Source organism: Lygodium microphyllum, chromosome 7, assembly GCF_053477565.2.
Source record: "Lygodium microphyllum isolate KBCC chromosome 7, Lygodium_microphyllum_v1.1.10, whole genome shotgun sequence".
NCBI lineage: Eukaryota > Viridiplantae > Streptophyta > Polypodiopsida > Schizaeales > Lygodiaceae > Lygodium > Lygodium microphyllum.
The window spans coordinates 149423983-149444118 of NC_141141.1; the positions used below are offsets into that span (position 1 = coordinate 149423983).

At 40.0% G+C, this 20136-nt stretch overlaps 1 protein-coding gene across 4 annotated transcripts in view; it reads left to right on the forward strand.

The window, feature by feature from the left end:
- LOC148034077 (pachytene checkpoint-like protein) overlaps window positions 1–20136 on the forward strand; it is an 88924-nt gene that overhangs the window by 32927 nt on the left and 35861 nt on the right. For all 4 annotated transcript variants that reach the window (XR_015691424.1, XR_015691423.1, XM_087682073.1 and 1 more), the window contains exons 7-8: window positions 8139–8228; window positions 8548–8623. Coding sequence is in view for 2 of the 4 variants with exons in the window: in XM_087682073.1 (XP_087538199.1) it covers window positions 8139–8228; window positions 8548–8623 (166 nt within the window). In the remaining 2 variants the exon portion in view is untranslated. The remainder of the gene's footprint in view (window positions 1–8138; window positions 8229–8547; window positions 8624–20136) is intronic.

Below are 20136 nucleotides of genomic sequence, written 5' to 3' on the forward strand. Positions count from 1 at the left end.
GTACTTCTTGTGCATTCACAAGTCATAGAGAATGCCAAGTGTACATGGACTACTCCTATCCAAATGGGTTTACTTGAGATAGAGAAGTTCCATATATCATGCATTATGGCATGCAGGCCCATCAACTAATCTATTGTACTAGCTTCTCCTTTACTGTTCTGTCATGTGAGACATGATCTTGAGCTGATGAGAGAAACCACTGTAGGTAATCGGCCCATGTGCAGTTCCCAAATCAAGGATGCCCAGTGATAAACCCTTTGTCTTGTTAGAGGTCATTAATACGCCGCATGTGTGTCCACCTCAAGAGGACCTGATGGCCACTCTTTTGGGCCACTTCTGTTGCTTGCATGGTGCATTCGTACTGGATCCATGTATATGTGCCCATTCCCGGTTGTGGAATCACTTTACTTTTCTGTGCCATTTCTTCTATCTTCTAGCATGACATCCTTGCAATTGAATACATAGAGAGGTTGCTTTGTTCTTACTCCTTGCTATGGTCATGGTTGTTGTACTTGCTTTGGTTGCACACTAGTGGATTCAGTTCCATTGCTCTCCTTTGTTCTTTTTGCTTCTGTGTGTTGTGTATTTCATCTCTATGCCCTTTGATCTTGCTTTTCCCTTTTACATTTTGTCATTCTAGCAAGCTATGAGACACTTTTGGTATGCTGGTTCTTTCGAGTATTGAGTGTTGAAATTGTCGACTATTTTCACTAACCCATGTTTGCTGTGGTTGTGTCAGGTTTTTAGTGCTTGTGATTTCTTTTGCATTGTGGCTGTAGCTTGTGTTGTCTCGTTGACGTTCTTGATGATGTTGCCCATTGCCCTTGTTTCCCATGGCATCTTGGTGTGTGTAGCTTAACACATGCTGTTTGTGCCAATCCTACTTGCACTATTTAGTGCCTGCTTGCACTCTTGTCCTTTCTTGCATTTCTTGCATGGCCTTTGCGCTAGTCTTGCTGGTTTAATGACTCTTTCTTGTCTCTAACACAAGTTCATGCGCACTTGAGTGCTGTGTTATTTGAATGTCATTTTTGTACGGCCTTTCCTTTGCTTGGGCATATGATCTTTGCTTGAGGTGATGTCAATGTTTGTATGGTTACATTTTCATTGGATTCTTCATTCTATATCTAGCCAATCTCTTGGAGATCTAGCTGGATACTATGGTGCTTAACCCTAGCTTATGGAAGGCTGCCTCTTTTGCTTCACATGTTGAGGGTTGTAGGCTTTGGAGACTTGTTCCAGCCTTCTCTGTTCATTGGCTCATGGAGGATTCTATGCTATATCGACAATCATAGACATTTCTTGATAAGTAGGGAATCAACCTTGAAGAAACCCTCTCTTTAAGTAGAAATACGAAGTGCAGAGAGGTAACACGAGATCAAAGCGCATGGAGAGGAAACACAAAAGACACGAAAGCATGTGTAACAAATGGTTGCAATAGAATTGAATCTACTAGTGTGCAACTAAAGCAAGTACAACAATAGGGAGAAGGAAGTGGAAATAGAGCAACCTCTCTCTTTGTTTAGGAGAAAGGATCTCATGCCCAAAGGCAACTACAATTGAACACAGAACTGAAAGTGTCTCTCAAAGGGAAAAGGGCAGATATATACATATATGTGTATATACATGTGTATTTGTGTGTGTGTGTGCGTCTCTCTCTCTCTCTCTCTCTCTCTCTACATATGTGTGCGTGTGTGTACATATCTGTACACACACACACACACACACACACACACACACACACAAAACCCAAGTATAAACGTCCCATAAGAGGAACACTAGTGGCCCAAAAAATAAGTGCACTATGGTCACTCTAGCATACAGCTTTGCTAGATACACCTCAGAGGAGCACAATGAGCTTGAAGCACCACCGATAGCCCAAGCAAAGGATGAAGATGCATATGCCATCACATATCAAAGTTACATGAGCTATCAAGAAAGCTCACCACATAACAAAGGGGAAAACCCTCTTATGAGCATGATTATGCTCGATGATTCCCTTGTATACATGAATACACAAAGCATAAACTACAAGCATTCATGAACTTGGAGGTAATATATCATCCAAGATTTCTCTCATGAATCCTCTTTGCAATAGAGGTCCAAAGAACCACTAAATTTAGATAGTGGACTCAAGAATATATATGAGATCCACAATCCTATAATAATCATGATAAGGTGGAGCCAAAAAGGAAGGATCCTCTCACTATGATGAGAGCATCATTATGCCCTCTCTACATCTCCAATTATGCCCTCTTTGCTTGTGATATGTCCTAATAAAGCCATAATGAACTTTTTGTAACATGTATAAATAGTGTTTAGCAGTAGTTTTTAGGTCGTTTTGAGAGCGTGGATAAATTTTGGTAATTGCAGATTTTTGATTAAATTTCTTTTTGACATATATGAACATGTATTGTCTTTAAGCTTAAATTGTGGTTAAATAGAGCGGAATTTGGTCGAAGGCCATCTCATGGAGTTTGAAGAGGGCATTGAGGAGAACATTTTGTTCTCTCACAAGTTGTCGAATTGCTCATCATTTTGGTTGAAGGCCATCTCACAGAGTTTGAAGAGAGCATGGAGGAGAACCTTTTGTTTTGAAGATAGAGTCTTTGAAAATGAAATATATATTTTTTTGACACTAAAAACACAAGAATGCGTTGTCACGTTGCTTTTGCATTTCTTTTGTTATTTTTGGTAGGTTTTGCATGGGTATTCCAATCTTGGAGGATCATATCCATTGTTTTCTTAGAAAACACGTCCTTTGAAAAGAGCTTCTTTCAAGCATGTAAAGCCGTTCAAAAGACAAGTGATTGAGACATGTCATCATCTTCATTTATGAATAATGAGATTGAGATTGTGAATAAAAATGAGATTATGAGTGTGATTGAGAGTGAGATTGTGATTATGATTGAGATTCTTTTCATGTACATGAATATAGTTTGAGGATGGTCAGGTGGATCGAGCTCCATACTGGAGTGCATGTTTTGAATGTATTGTTGGTTGCTGCTCTAGTGATACCAGTCTAGATCCTTTATGTAGACTTCTTACTTTTGTCTTGGTAACCCTAGCTCTATTAGTATCTCTGGAGGTAGTTGAGAATTCTTGAATAAAAGCTTTGAAATCTTAAAGTAGAGGAGATTTCTTCTCAAATAAGGGTGCGAATCAAGAGAGGGTTGTACCTAAGAGAAGTGTGCTGACCTACTTGAGAAGCATCATCAAGATAGTGCTCAGGTTGCATGTAGATGAGCAACCTCACATGTTGCAAGGAACCTCTAAATTTTGATCTTATTCCATCAAACTTTTCAGACAGGCTAATCTTTGGCTCCTTTCTTTACCTAGGAGGGTAGGCACAATATGTCAAGAGGTCTTCTTGATGTAGGCTTGCCTCTTGGAGTTCTTCGAGTTGATATGGAAGGTCTTGGATGACTAATTCCAAAGCTTGGGGTTTTTCTGCTTGTAATTATGTATTAGTCTCACGAAGTTCTTGACTTTGTTTTTGAATATTTTGTAAAGTGGCAATGACACTTTCCATTATCATATCTATCACAACTAGGCAAGATTAAGTATGGAGTCTTGTCAAACTGTTTTGAGGGAGACAAGAACTTGGCAAGGACAAGGATTGTTGCTTCGCAACTTGCAAGAGAATAAGTTGAAGAAGAAGAATAACTTGTTTCTTTATTACAAAAGAATGAAGTACAACAATACATTTCTTGGTATAAGATTGATACAAGACAAGACCTCGATACAAGACTAGATGAAAGACAAGACAAGAACTAGAGATATATAGCTTGAATTGGAACTAGAGAGGACTTACCTCGTAGGAGCCTCACAACTACTGTTGATAGGATTGAAGGGCTTGTAGCCCAAGACCCCTTTTTATATTGCAGTTGAGGAGGTCAAGAAGAAGTTTCTAGATGATGATATCATTGATGACATTAGTATTGTTGACTCAAGTGATGACATAAGCAATAGTGATGTAAGCATTAATGCAATTACTTTTCTAGAATTTTCAAAAGGATCTTCAAGAACCTTCTTAGAATCCCGTAGAACTTTCTCGAATCTTCTTGAAGTTTCTAGAAGATACTAGGTTTACCCATGACAATAGGTGGTCTCTACGCAGGCCATATAGGCTGACGATCTCCCATGAAAGATGTGTTTTTGGAGCTACACATGATGAGGCTCTCACTCTTCTTTTCATTTCCTTCCAATTCTTTGGACTTGGGTGAGATGCTAGTTGATAGCTGGTAGCTAGAGCATCCCTATCTCTTTCATCTTTTATGCTTGATTGGATTTTGATATATTTGGAGGATAAGAGATGCCTTTGTATTTGATTCAACTCTTATGTATCCATGGCACATGCCTATGTTAGTCATGTACAGGGTGGTTGTTGTGGTAGGTGGCTTCTATAGTTTTTTTTGGTATTGTGTCCAAGAGGACATGACTTCGTGCATTGTTTACTCCTTCATGAATGATGATGCATTTGCTTTCTACTAGTAGAACTTTTCAAGGCTATATTTAAACTATAAAAATAGAGCTGCATTATTTGCAAATAACACCATGGTATGCTAGTAGACTTGTTTTCCACCTTGGTTTTGCCTTGAAAGCTCATAGTGGATTGTTTGCATTACTCAAGCCGACATTTTTACTTTCGTTATCCATACTTGCTTCGGTTTGTAGATTGTTTTTGGCTAACCCTTTGGCTGATTTGTAGGCCAAAAAGTAACACTCCAAGAAATAGGGGACACTTGGCTGATCCAAGAAGTCAAAATTAAGAATCTTGATAAAGAAAAGAAAAAAACAAAACCAATTAGTCAAGAAATCAACGCAAATATATGTATGCTAGCCAGATGCCATCCCCTTTTGAGGTGAAAAACACAAGTTCGATGAACTAGAAGGAGATTTTTGTTGCTGATGCAGGCACCTTGGATGAGTGTCAGAATAGAAAATGCAGGTGCTGCAGCAAGATGGAGCTCTGAATGATGATGAGGATGCATAGAGACATGGAGCTAGTGGCTTCTCTCTTGAGATGGAGTTTTGGGCAACATGAGCACACCATGTCTACTATTCTTCCTCATAGGTTTTCTTTCAAGTGGAATTCTTGGTTTACAAGTTATCTTCATCATTGACTACCTTTTCCATAATCTTCTTTGGAGGCTCCTAATGTGTTTTTTCACTTTTCGTACATTTACAAGCTGTACAGGGAGGAGAATGTCTCTCACTCGTCCTAGGTCACCTTTTTGGGTATGAGGAGTGGTGTTGAGATACCAAAGTCATTAACTGTATCGTATCACATTGATTCTTGTTTTCTTCTCCATTTACAGCCCCAAAAATGCTTTATTTGTATACTCTATTAGTGTTTGAGCAACACCCAAGACAAGCTGGGAGCCACTCAAGATAGTTTAGTGACTCATGTGCCTATCGATAGGGCATGTGCATTATTGATTATACATCCATCCTCATACCATCTTTTTCATTTCTTATCAAGTTATTCAATCACACTTTCAGCCTCAGCCCTCTACCCCTATCTTGGAGGATGTGTTAGTACATGGTGCTGTCTAGCTGATCATGACACCATACCAGCATGTGATATCATTCTAGAGGTCTTCTTCACATTGCCATCAGCTCCACACTCTAGACTGTTGTGGTTTGAGTCCACACAACCTGTGACCTGTTCTTCATCATTTCCATTGTTGCTTTTGCTAGTTTCACTCCTCCTTGGACTAGAAAAACACATCATCTTCGTCTTCATTATGTGTTTCCAGCTCTTGCTGCCCACCCAACACCTAAGTGACGATTCCCAGCCATCAGTCACCTTCTAGAGGCTGCATTTACAACAGTTTTAGGCCGTATGGCTACACCAGGATACACTTTCTTTATCAGCCCTACATCAGTTACTTGTGTTTCTCCATTTTCTCCTCTGTTGAACGGCTACCTAGCAGTTGCTTGTCTGTAGCAGCTTACACAGGGAAATCTTCACTGAGGTTCTTGCATTTTCTTCTCTTGTTGGCTGGCCAACAGTCATTTTGACAACATCCATTATCCCGAAGCATATCCTTCTTCTCCAACAGCCCTTGAGGACTACATTTTGGTTCCTCCATTGTTGTCTATCATCTTTTAGTGTCTACTCTGATGCCTTCGCTCGAAGGACCATGCTTCACTCCTTCACAATGCAAATCCCTTCCAAGTGCTGTTGCGTGATTAGTTAGGATAGTGTAGTCATCTTGAAGCTCAAGTTCATTGTATCAGCATGATTTAAGGTTCATCATTCTTCATCCTTCTTATCATGATGTGTTTTTGAGTTTTCGTTGTCATAGTGTTTGTTGTATGCTCTATGTTTCTCCTGGCAAACCCTAGTGCTTCTCAACATCACATAGTTTCCTATGACGTGTCTACTATGCAGACTTATTATGGTACTAATGTTCACAAAAATTTATTGTATAAAATATGATGTGTTGTGTAATCACCTTAAAATACATAAGCAATCAGTAGTTAGCCCATTAAGTATAACCTTTTGTAAGAGCGTAGTGAATGCGGAAGTGTATGGACAAGATTGAAAGACAATGAACATGAGAGAAGAAGGAGAGAGAAAAGAGACAAAGATCACTTAAATTTGCAAGAAGGCGGCCAATGAAGGAGCGACCACCCTTTGACTTGGGAGTGTTCTAACCTTTGAGTTATGCCTCTTGGTTCAAGACAATCAGAACTAACTCTTCCCATTTAAGGGTATCTATTTGCCTTGAAGCAATCAAGCGGAATAGAATGCATTGGATCGGGGTAGTAACTGTGAAAGAAGAGTTATCACTATGTTCTTTGAGGTAATCACTTTCCTTGCGTTCTAGACTTGCATTTGCAATTGTTGAAGCTTATTGACATGCTCCCATATAGAAGAAGCCTTGTTGGGACTCAAAGTCTACATTTGAACCTTTAGAGACACCCGCTTCATAACGATCATCTGATTGTACATTTGATCCAACTCCGATTTTGACACTTCACAACAAGGTTACCCACTAAATGTTTCACCCTTGAAACATTTCACCTTTGGGCAAGTCCTTAATGAAATGCCAATTGAGACAGTTGAATAATACATATGAGATAATCTTTTTAATAAACAATGTGCTCAAAATTACACATTTATACCATGGAGATCCTTTTAGGTCAACAAATGATGTCTTTTTTTTTTGGATACACAAGATCAATAAAGATGGTATCCTGTATACAAAGTGTGCCAAAACCCACAAAAAAGCAAGAAAACCTGGATTTTTTCGATCTAAAATTTAAAAATCATGTTTCAGTCAGCCATTTCACTTGGGGCGTTTCACGTTTTAGTGAAACATTTTAGCCGTTTAATGCCTTTCATGTTTCAGTGCCAGTGAAACTTTCACGGTTACTATACTTCTCACACAATTAGCTTGGACAAATTGTAGATACATTGTTGAAGGATAGTGGCATCGAATGAGAGGACATCTGATTGTCAAGCAGATGGAGTTGTGTTTTCCATTTCAATTGGTGACTTAACCCTTTCTTCTTAGAAAGTCAGGATGGTATTCATTAGGTGTCATCCTCCATTGCGGTGGTTCTGCCCTTTCTTGCATACTAGCAGCATGTATGCGATGGTTAAGCTTCGGGGCTTTGCTGATGCTGAGTGGGATGGAAATCTTACACTCTTAGACAGTGCCTGCTTTTCCTGGCCCACCTGGCTTTCAGGAGCATCACACAGAAGCACAGGATCACATGCAGTAAAGTGCCTAGCTTTTCCCTCTATTTCAATGTTTTGCTTTCTTGGACTAATGTAGGTAGATGCAATGGTGTTTTGTTGATTTGAGCATTAAAAACAGCATAGGCTACATGTTATTGGGTGTGAGAAAGCATCAGGAGCAGCGTGGGTTACATGTTACTGTGAATGAGATTGGCTTATGGATCTCACAGCAGAAAATAGGATTTGAGGGTTGCGAGTCATAGCTGTATGTCTGATCTATCAAGGCTCCCTGTACTGAACTCATCTTTAGAGCGATTTGGTAAATTTTTATGAAATGGTTATGATGTTAAGTTTAGACCTACTTGCTGCATTTGTTTGCAAATTATTGGCGTCTCTGAAGGTGTACAATGTTAACGATATGTGATTGATAACATCTTATCAGGGTTGTTCTTTTGCATGGACCACCTGGGACTGGGAAGACATCATTGTGCAGGGCGCTTGCTCAGAAGCTCTCAATTCGGTCAAAGAGCAGGTTGATCTTATTTATGCTCGTTTTCCTTCAGGAATAATTTTAGATGCTGAAGTCTAGAATATGTGTTAAAAGGTGATGCCTAGTAATTCTATCTTCTTCTTTCTGTCTGTGTGTTCATATTGAAAAAATTGCTTGCATGTTGCACAATTTTAACAATGTTCTTCATCACAATCTTCCGAGGCCTTTGTGAGTTTTGCTTCTGTCCTTGTAATGATAGTAGTTTGTGTTTTTGGATCTTCAAGAACTGAGTATAATGTTTCACTTCTTTTGACAAGGCTCACTCACAATTGCACTCATGCTACATGTGTCTTGACATCAGATTTCCTGAGTCGCAGCTGGTGGAAATTAATGCACATTCACTCTTCAGCAAGTGGTTTTCTGAGAGTGGAAAGCTGGTAATATGCTTGGCTTTTCAGAGTTCTTAGCCATTTGAAACTTAATCTTCAGAATATACTGGTCTGGTGAGCATTTGAGATGTCGATTCAAAGGACTGAGAGCTTTCTCTTCACAACTCTTACACCACATGTGATTGTGTGTATCATGAACAAGAATGAGGCTTAAGATGTAAGTACATAGATAAGCTTAATTATCTGCCCGGGGGATCATTGAATGCATTATGCAATGCATGGCTGAAGATCATGATCAATCAACATTGCAAACTCTAGAAAAGTGATAAAAACCAGCATAGGATACATCAGAATGCAAAATGACCAGATTGACCAGCCAAAGTATGCTGATAATGTTCTTGAAGGCAAACAATATGTTCTTCCTAGTATGTACATAATGTCAGATTAGCCTTGGATCACAAATGCCTCGCATATTCTAGTTGACCCATTTGATTGGGGCATTAGACATTAAAGGTACAGATGATGAGAGTTGTTTATGTACAAGAAACTCATGCATCAGATGTGCATATACACTTGTGTGCACACTTTTTTTGTAAGATCACTGTTTGTTATCTCATAATTGTACAATCAGGAATATTTCACTACAAAGTCTTTCCTGAAAAATTAAAACAGTGGTAATGCACATTCACATTAGTAAAATTTAAATCATCCATATGATAGCAATCATATAAGATTGCTGCAGTGAGTGACCAGAGTAGCTGTAGATCTGAAACGATTGAACACTCATGAAGGTACTATTCCTTTGAGTCCAGAGAGTCCACAAAGCCCAAAATCTGACCTAGTTGAAGATCATGGAATTTTTGGAAAGTCGAGGCAAAAGCCTGCAAAATGACCATAAGAATTTTCCAAATCTGTGTGCATGAACTTTGGCACCCAATTGTTGAGAAAGTATCAAAAGAATCTCTAGTGGATGGGCAATGCTAGTAAATGGTCTTAGCATGTCACACAATGGAGATATGCAATGTAGTGTGTTGCTAATTTTTTGCCCCATCAATAACACTTGCATCATACATCTCCAAATGGAACAACCTTGGTTTCAATGGCAATTTATTATTCCAAAGTTCAGAAAATATGTTTTCCACCATTTGAGGGATTTATCCGAATGCCAAAGTGTGTTGCCATGCTTGTTTACCAAGATGGAGGCAAAAAATGACTATAGATGTGATTTTTGGTAGGGAATGAACATGTCATGGAGTGTCATTCTTGATGGTCCAATCCGAAAGTTTGTCAACTTCATTTTATGGAGGCATAGGCTGAACAATTTTTATAAACAATGAGTTATAAACAACTTACACATATTATATCATGCAAATTCTTTCATGTTGACAAATGATGCCTTTTTTTTTGATGCATGTTTGTGTGCACCCACATTTGGACATTCAAACAGAGTAGAGACCAAGTATAAGCACAAAGCATTAGACTAAAAGTTTCTTGGAGTTGAAACACAATTGATTTTTTCGATCTTAAATTTTTTTCGCAATATATTTGGTACGGTAAGGTTTGGCTTTTATCTTTAACTTATCTCAAAGGTTCTAGTTTAGCTTATAGCATATCATCATCGATGATGGTTTAACAAGGTTTCAATACAAGGCAATAGTCTATCCTCCTAAATTAGAGTCTAGAAAAAGAATTACAATTTTACATTTAAGAATTTTGTTTCAAGCTTGTGTGAGAAGCTTACATGCTACTAAGACCGGGGCTTTGAACCTTCATATCATAGCCTGTGCACAAAGGACCTCATGGATGAGGTTAAATGCATTCACTGTGACTTGCTTGACATTAGGGAGACGTGAAAGAGACATGGATGCAACATTGTTTGTGATGGATGGTTGGATGCAAAGCACATGCCCGTCATAAATGTTATGGCTACATCCATTTATTGTTCAACCTTTTTAAAAGCTATTGGCATAAGTGCTTAGTGAAGAGTACAAGTTCGGGAGTTCATCTTTGGTATCTTGAAAAATGTGTTTTTTGATATTGGGATAGATTATGTAGTGCAGGTATGTATGGATAATGCATCTAAATGTGTGAGGGCTAGTGATTTGATTGAGCAAGAGTGGCCCAACATCTTTTTCACTAGATGTATGTGGCATTGCTTAGATATTCTTTTATAAGATATTGGAAAGTTTCCATGGATTGTCCTTGTGCTAGCTAAGCAAACAAAGTCATCACATTCGTTACACACAAGCATTTAATATTGTCATTGCATTGCCAATTCGGCCAGAAAGAATTATTGAAGCCGTCAACTATGTGCTTTGCTTACATGTGTATCATGTTGGTGTATGTGCTCGATGAGAGATGCTACAATGGCTTGCATTGCATGGTTGTTAGTGAAGCTTGGGTAAGAAAAAAAGGTTCGTGTACAGTGAAGGGAATGGAAGTGGTTGATATTGTTTTGGGAGCAAGCTTTGGAATGATGCCAAGATGATTGTAAGGATTTGTGTATCCATTCTTAAAATCCTTCATCTTGCTGATAGAGAAGGGTGGATTTCTTGCTAGGAGTGGGAGATATTAGGTTGCAAGAGATTAAAGAGCTTTGTGTGGATAGATGGGATATGATGCATTCACATTTACATTCTATTATCTTTGTGTTGCATCCTATTTGGAGAGTAAAGAAGCTTGATAGTGGCAAAGAGGTGCATGAAGGGTGGATGATAGCGATAGACGGAGAAGATAAACAAAATATGATGTGGATATGCAAGGTATATTATGTGATGAGCTGACATTTATAAGTCAAAATCATGTATATTTGCTTGGTCAATTGTGAGATGAGAAAAAAATGCATCTAGGTGTTAAATGATTTGGAGACATTTGGGGCATGTGCACCCAAATATCAGCAATAGGGTATAAGAATACTTTCAGATGGGTCTTGTGCATTCTCTTGTGAGAGAAATCGAAGCATGGTTTCACTTATTCAAACAAAAAGGAGGAATAAGTTACTTCTAAGTTGTACATAGTAGCTTATATACATTGATACAAATCTTTGTCTCATGAACAAGATTAAGGAACAAGTCTATGAAAAGATGGAGGTTATGTTGCACATGCTCAATAAGGAGAAGGATGACGATAGATTGCAGCAGACAAGAGAGGAGAAAGAGGACATTGTAACCTTACCATCACACAAGGGTGCCTCCATCAACAAGGAGAAGGATGATGACAGATTGCAGCAGACATGAGAGGAGGAAGGGGACATTGTAACCTTACCATCACATAGGGGTGCAAGCACTAGTGATGTTCCTAGGTCTCTTAGTCTGCATCAGAGGGATGATCATGATGATGATGAGGAGGAGAACGAGAAGGAAGACTTTACTTTCGAGAACAATGAAGATGATGAGTAGATCATTGACTAGTTGTTAGTCAATAATGTCTAGTACCCATAGATTGTGTAGACTTTAGAAAGCCTATAGCCTTGTTATAAACTACATTTTGCTTTTGAATGTTTCTTTTGAGTTTTCAGTCATCACTTTTGAGTACCAAGTATCTACTATCTAGTTGGCATGCCTCTAATATCTATGATTGTCTTTTTATATTGACACAGACTTCAATATCTAGTTGGCATGCCTATAATATCTATGATTGTCTTAAACTTGATGTCAGCTATTTTTATATTGGTACAGACTTCAATATTCTAATTTAATTTTGTGCATTATGCTCTTCTATTCTTTGGAGTCTGGACACATTTTTATTTTGAAACTGACACATGATATCTATTATAATTTATCTCAAAGTTGTTTTGAAGATGATTGTAAGTTTAGTACTTTTCTCATAAATCGTTAAAATATGTTAAAAAATTAGGTCACGTGTATGATTCAGTTCCAAGGTCTGAATCATACTTTCATATATGTTTGCATTTGACGTTTGATTCACGTATGAAAAAACTATGGTTTTAAGTTTGTAATGCACCCTTTTAGATTAACATACTACTACTCCGAGAGTTGGTAGCACATGCGAAAGACCTCTATTATGCTCAAGGTAAACTCCCAATATCGCTCCCCATAGTAGTCACACCAACTACATGCACTTTTTCACATACAACATGGTTTTAGATTCCATTGCGAGATTGCAAACAAGAAGGCTCAATATCAAGATGGTCTAGTAGTTGAGCATTTCTCACATGCCCACAATACACTGTTTCCGCTCTTGGTTCACATCTATAATAGAGTCGTTTGTGAAGGCTTCCCAAGCAGCTTGATTTACAACATTATTGTATCACCATTCAAGAATCAAGACCCTATGAACTCTAGTAGGCCCTGTTGCAAAACAGATTTGGAGTTTTGTTTTCCGTGTCTGGTCCTCGTTGACTCGGCACTGGATTTCAGCTTGTTTGTGGATTTTGGGGAAGATGATCTCCATGACCTCTTTGAGTTCGGATTATTCCTGCCTTTTCCATTTCCTCAGATGGACAGCCTTGTGGCATATTTGGCATACTCGGAATGCCTTCATTTTTGATTCAGTATCTGGGATTCATGGTCATGTGGCCCGAATCTGGGGTTTAGTGTTGTGGCAAATCACCTCTATGGTGTCTGCTGACCTGGTTCTTCCTGATATTGCTACTCCCTGGCTGGACACTGTTCGCTCCACACCAGCTGTGCTTTCAGTGTGATATTTCTGTGTTAGAGTCAGTGTAGATTTTCCTTCGTGACTGTTATTTTCCGCTTTTTTCTAAGCCAACCTGATGGTCTGATGTAAAATATTTACTACTTGATTCAATTATCTTCACGAAAAAAAAAAGAGGGTTGGCCACTTTTGCCTATAGTTGTGCATACCCGAGTCACAAAAGAAAGTTCTTTTTGGACTATATACAAATGAGGTGGCTGATTACATAGGCAGGATTGGAGTGCTTGATGCAACATTGGGTGGGTGTTGATTCTCATCTCACTCTTATGCTGATAACATAGTCCTCATCTTAGACTCATAGTAAGGTCTACAACAACACCTTAATGCATTGTAAAATTTTCGTCATGATAGAGATGTCTCAGTAAATCTAGGGAAAACCAAAGTGATGGTGTTTAACCCAGGGCAAGGTTGGCTGAGTAGATAACAGCATCAATTTCCCTTTTGGTGGAGAGATCATTGAGACGATCAAATCGTATGTATACCTTGGTATGATCATTTGGAGGCCCAAAAATTTCTGAGAATGGAGTGCTAGATGCTAAAGTAATATGAGGATTCGCAGCCTTGAGTGCATTACAATGCTAGTTTGCATACATACAGCTCCATGAACCTCAAACTAAGCTATGGCTATTTGACATTTCTCTACGTAGACACAGTGACAATCATTTTTGGACTTGAGGATTAGGGGAATTGTAGCTTTTTTTGTCTCCACATGCCATTTTGTGTCCCATGTGATTGTGTTTCTTTTTAGTGCTAAGATTTGGGGACCTAGCCTCTTATCACACTGCTTGAGTGGTTGAAAGCGACAAGTGTAAATCTATTGGAAACTCTCCTTCTCAAGTGCAAATCCTACATCTCCTAATAAGTTTTGAACCTTTTCTTTATTCTTAAATATTTGTCTTGCATTTAATGGGTGTTGGGATAGCCCCAAGCACTAGATAAGATTTGAATGCTTAAGTATCCATGGCTGAATGGTCAAAGCATCCAAGGAGAGAGCCACTTGTGGGACATTAAGGACTAGACTTTAGAGAGAGAGTACCACGAATGATGGTAGGATATAGAGAGACCATTGGTGACGATGATAGCCTGGATGGCTTATGAGATCACTAGAGCAAAGCTAGGTTGAGCAACCATGGTCATAGAGGCTCTCTCTCAGGTGGTCATGTTCCTTCGTAGATTGTGGGATCTCTTGCACCAAAGGTATCTATGTTTGCCACTTATATCCTCCCAACAATTATTTGCAAAGGGCAATACTCATTGGTATGCTAAAACGTGTACATGGCCGAGCTTACATGGGGTAATATAGATGCTTTACCGTCTTTCAACTACAATCTTGATTTCCCCAACTTTCACTCAATTGCTCAAAGGGAAACCATGTGATTAGAATGGACCATTTACGTGTAGACATTGAGAAGACTTGAGTGAACCTAGTGTAGCCACTTGGTAGAATGGTGCTACATTATTAAGCACATTTTTTTCACCTCTTTAATGATGGTTTTATTAGGTGACCAGCATGCATGGACATCCATCTTTCACACACCCTTAGATGCACCAAACGTCATCTCTGCACCTCATTACACTAGTTGGGAAATAGAGACATGGAGATGTGAGAATATAGCCCTAGAAGATTGCATATGCGTTAGCAGTCATGTGTATCTTGTGTGGTCATCTCCTACTTGTGAGTCAAGTGAGGACATTAGGAGCTCTGACATTGTATTTGTATGTCATTTTATGTGTTTTAGACACTTTAGATGGAGGGCACATTAGTGCATTTCGTTTTGTGCACTTTTGGTTACGTTTTAGGAGTTTGACCATATATAGGTTATTGCCACCTTTTTGCCTATATATAGATAGCTTGCCCTTCCACTCTTATTATCCATCATTGATCCTTCATAATCAGCCAACCCTTCTCATTCTCTCATCCCCTTGCTACCGTTTGGTGCCCACATTGATGCGTAGAGTTGCATGTTGGGGCTAACTGTTGCAGCCTTGTATCTTCAACCATTGCAATCACATTGTTTCTTCTCTCTCTTGCATTCTCTCTTTGTCTCCTTCTCTTCGTGTTCACTTTTCTCTTTTCGTTGCGCACTCTCACATGGTATTAGAGCCATGCGTGGGAGCTGGACATCTTGAAGAGAAGCGTGCTATCCGTGAGAAAACTTGCAAGGCGTCATCCCCATGTGGTGTGTCATGAGGATGTGAAAATTTGATGCTTTGCTTATGTTTAATTGACATTTGATCAAAGGATTAATCAAATGTGCAATTAAAAGATGCACATGTGTTGCACATGTGGGGTGCAAGCTACTTTTTCACAGTTGAAGGCCGAAGGACCCTGTGAAAAAGATGGGTGTCAAGGGCAAAAGTTGTAACAAGTTACACTTGTTAGATTCTAGGTGAATTTTGGTGTCAGTTTGCCCCTAGGACCATTAATTGGCCATTAAGTGTGAGTGGTGACACTAGGGACTAGGCATTAATTAATGGATTAATGCTTGTCCAAGGGTCAATTAATGCATGGGACCACTTTGGGTTGCAAATGGCCTAGCCAATTAATTTTTGGATAGGCAAGGACAATTTTCTGGGCATGGATTAAGGGTTGAATTAATTTTCAGAATTAATTAATTCTGAAAATTAATTAAATGACTGGATATTGCTGAAAATGGATTAAAAAAGCTGCCACTTGGCAAAACTTTCCCATGCAAGTGGGGGAAAGGCTAAATAGGGCTGAAGGGAAAGGGAAATCTCGTTTTTTCATTTTGGAGCTGTTGGAAAGAGGTGTTGTACTGTTCCTGCCAGCTTTTGGGGCCATTTCCCAGCCATTGGAGACCATTTTGGTGATGGAGATTGCATATTCTTGACCTTGGGAAGCTGGCTATTGTTGCTGATGCACTTTCTCCTGAAGATCATAGTCTCTGATGCTCCTATTGTTGTTGGTGCATCCGTTTGGGGCTGGTACAGCGGAGCAGCTACTGAATTTGATCAGTTCTTCGCGACAAATCTCAGAATTTTCTCTCTCTATAGCATTCTCTCATCTCCTTCAGCCTATGTTCAGCCATTCTCAGCAATTCTCAGCCATTCGGAGGAGATCTCAGCCATTTTTGGTGGGCTGATCTGTACCCTAATTTATAGTAGAAATCAGGGTTTAGCAGCCACCTTGGGATCTGTGCTAGAGATTGAAGGCTCAAGGGACTGAAATCAACAGCTGATAATTGAAGATTATCAAGGGATTTCAGGAGCCAGCTCATCCCAAATTGATTTGGGGCAGCATTTGGCCAGCCAAGGGTCAAATTGGAGAAGAAGTCCTGGGTGAATCAAGGGGCAAATGACCCAAAAGGCTTGCTGGTCATTTATGACAGCAAGAGCAATTGGTTAGCAAGAGGAGATTGAAGAATCTTGAGTTGTACTCCTTCCAATTGAATGAAAGCTAAAGAAATACTGCAAGGGGCGTCAATTTTGGGGCCAACAGGGTGTCTACTGTCCAAGAATGTTATGGTAAAGTGTGTATTTCATTTTGTGTACATTTATTTATTGCTGTAAATAACTCTTAAGTCAGGTTATCACCACCCATTCCAAGAAGGAAGGCTGGTTTCATGGTGTTTTTGACCAGGGTGTCTTCTTTTTGGTGCTGGGCGGACTTTTTTTGAAGTCAATAGTAGGGCAAATTTGTGTTTATTGCAGGTATACCAATTCCGAGCACTCTTGTTACATTACTAGCCCTTGGATTGGCTGCAATTATAGGTTGAAGACCTGCTTTATTTTGCTTAATTGTTTCCCCTTTCTACCCAGAATTGAGCATTCCTTCCGATATCGGATACTCCCCGTCTACCTTGTCTCAGTTAGTCTTCTTCTGTACCGTGGCCCGACATACCCTTATTCTCTTGAGAACACCTCTTATTGGTCACTTTCATTCCAATGGCAACATCTTCTTTGTTTCGTTGCAGGTACTTATTGAAGGACATCTATGGCCGATGTGTATGATTTGGGAGATTGTGTGATTTGGGATGATTCAAACCGACAACCATCCAATCTCTCTTTCTCGCTATATTCTTCCAAGGTTTCTAGTCCCCAGTTGGCATTGATGGCATCTCCTAAGTAGATGCTAGTTTTACCCTCTCTCTTTGCATGTGACCAGTTGGATGGGATGAACTATCCTATATGGTCGTGCTGCATAGTGTCTCCTCTCAACAACTGTGACCTTTGGGATTTTATTATTGTCTCTATGCCCTGACCTACTGTGGATCCTCATGATAGTATGATTGTGGATTTGGGAGCTTTATGGGATCGGTTGAATGCCAAAGCCTGCTCTTTTATTCTTTTGATTTGTACAAATTTTTTGCTCGTGTATGTTAGACGTATTTGCACTGTCGCAGAGGTTTGGAGGAGACTCGCATCTCTTTTGGATCCAGACATTTGGGTATCGATTATCTCTTGAGTTGAAGCTGCAATATCTCTCTGTTGCAAATTCCCCTACGATGAGGGATCATATCCACAAGATGGAGGAGATTTGGGATGAGCTTATAACCCTTGGTATGAACATTTCTTCAGAGGACCTAGCTGTGACCCTTCTCTCACGTCTTCTGTTACCAATATTTGATGTGTTCTAAACCAGTCTTTTCACTTCTTGTAGCTAGGAAACTCTTACTTAGGAGGAGCGAGTCTCATTGGTGCTTGAGCAGGATGGGTATCACTCTGAGATAGATTCTTGCAAAGCTTGTGCACATGGTCGTGCTTATGTAGTTTTATCTTTAGATGTAGGACAATCGAAGCAGAAGAAGTTGGAGTCATCTTCCAACTTTAATATAGATTTTGTGGGAAAGTGTCGAGGATATCCCACGTGTTCTCATTGTGGGAAGACCTCGTACCTCGAGGAGAAGTGTTTGGAGGAAATATGCTCACCTTCGTCTGGGAGCAAAGGATGGATCTATATCGGAGCCTCTACTTCGTCACCCGCTATTACCACTGAGTCGGTGTTTCTACACATTTATTAGATGCATGAGCCTTCTTAGACTATCTCGTCTTTTGAGATGTATTGGCTCTTTGTGTAACAAACCTATTGTACATCAATTGTTATGAAGATATATTGGCTTGATGATTCCAAACTAATTTGATGCTCATGTACTTTGAAAGGCGATCTGTATTATTTAAGTATTTCATAATATGATTAAATATTCATCTTTTTATTCAAGGGTTACCAATGGTCAAAATGCCCTATAATTATACTTGGGTTCTCATTGATAAGATGCCCAAGAGAAATTAAGAGTTTAGTTGGGTGGTCAGGTTGACCACAAAGCATAGATGACTAAGACTTGTACACTTAGATAATCACATTGACTAGAAGCCCATATAATGAGTGGTTTTAGAAAGTGAAACCAAATGCTCATGATCGAAGAAACAAACTATGAACCGGTGAACCTATATAATGAGCTCTCTAGAAGCTAAATTTGGTGACTCCTAAAATTTAGGATGTTACTAGCAAGGCCTACCTCTGGAAGAAGCCTCTTGGCACTCGACAACCATTGTTAATGAATTTCCCTACCTCCAAGAGGCCCAACGGACTGAAGACTAGCTGGTTATGCCCCATTCGACCACCCTTTACCTGTAGACTGCACCCTGTTTAAGAATAGTTTTGTATTTATTCCAATCTCAGGTATGTGCATCCTACATAGGTTGCAAGTACTTGTCATAAGCTCTGTTTCAACATGTGGCACGTCCGTTTGGAGCCTATCAAAAGCTATGATCCGTTTACCTCAGCAGGCCGGTCCTCAGCATGCTGTCCCTAATCTTTACCCACCCATTTTCCCTTGTAAAAGGGCTCAGAGTAGTACTCTGTAACCCTCTTTTAGCCTACCTATCACTCCCCTCCAGTTCTCTTCGTTTTTGAGGGCAAAAACCTTCAGAGTGGGGATGGATTGTAACAAGCAGGATATATACAAACTAGGGATTAGACACCGAGTCACACTGACCGGGTTATATAAGGTGTAAGAGTCTCAGATTAGGGCAACCAGTTATTATCAAGAACATACTCTTCACCTTCATCACCAGCTTGAATGGCGAGTCTGACGGGCGAGCGTGTCTGACGGGCGAACGTGTCTGACGGGCGAGCGTCTGACGGGCGTCTGACGGGCGTGCTGACGGGCGTCTGCTGACGGGCGTGTGACGGGCGTGGACGAATACTGACAGCGAGCGTCTGACGGGCGTGGACGAGCGTCTGACAGCGAGCGTCTGACGGGCGTCTGACGGGCGGGACTGTCGTGAGTGCCGCCACCAGGGAGCTGCTCTGCAAGGTCACGTCTCTGCACAGGGAGACAGCCACTGTCCTGCAGGACACGAATGTACTTAGAATGACATGAATGCTGGCTTGTCTGCTGTGTCCTGGGTGAATGTACTGTGGCAGCAGTGACGAATGCAGACACTCTCAGATTGCACTTACTCTCTCAGACTGACATAAATGCAGGCACTGTGAATGTACTGTGGCAGCAGTGACGAATGCAGACACTTTCTCAGATTGCAGACACTCTCTCAGACTGACATGAATGCAAACTGACATGAATGCAGACACTGTGAATGTATCGTGGCAGCAGTGACGTATGCATACACTCTCCCAGATTGCAGACACTCTCTTAGACTGATATGAATGCAGACGCTGTGAATGCACTGAGATTGCAGATATACTCAGACTGATGTGAACCTTGCATGCTGTGTGGACTGGAAACCTACGGGATCTCAGACTGACGCACATTAACATTTCATGTTACAGTCATATCTTATGATGCAGTCACATTGACAGTCTATGATATACTGTCTCTAGTTCATGCTAGAGTGATAGTTTATGTCACTGGTTTACTACTCTACCCAGATTGTAAACAGTTTTATGCTATAGCGCATACTAT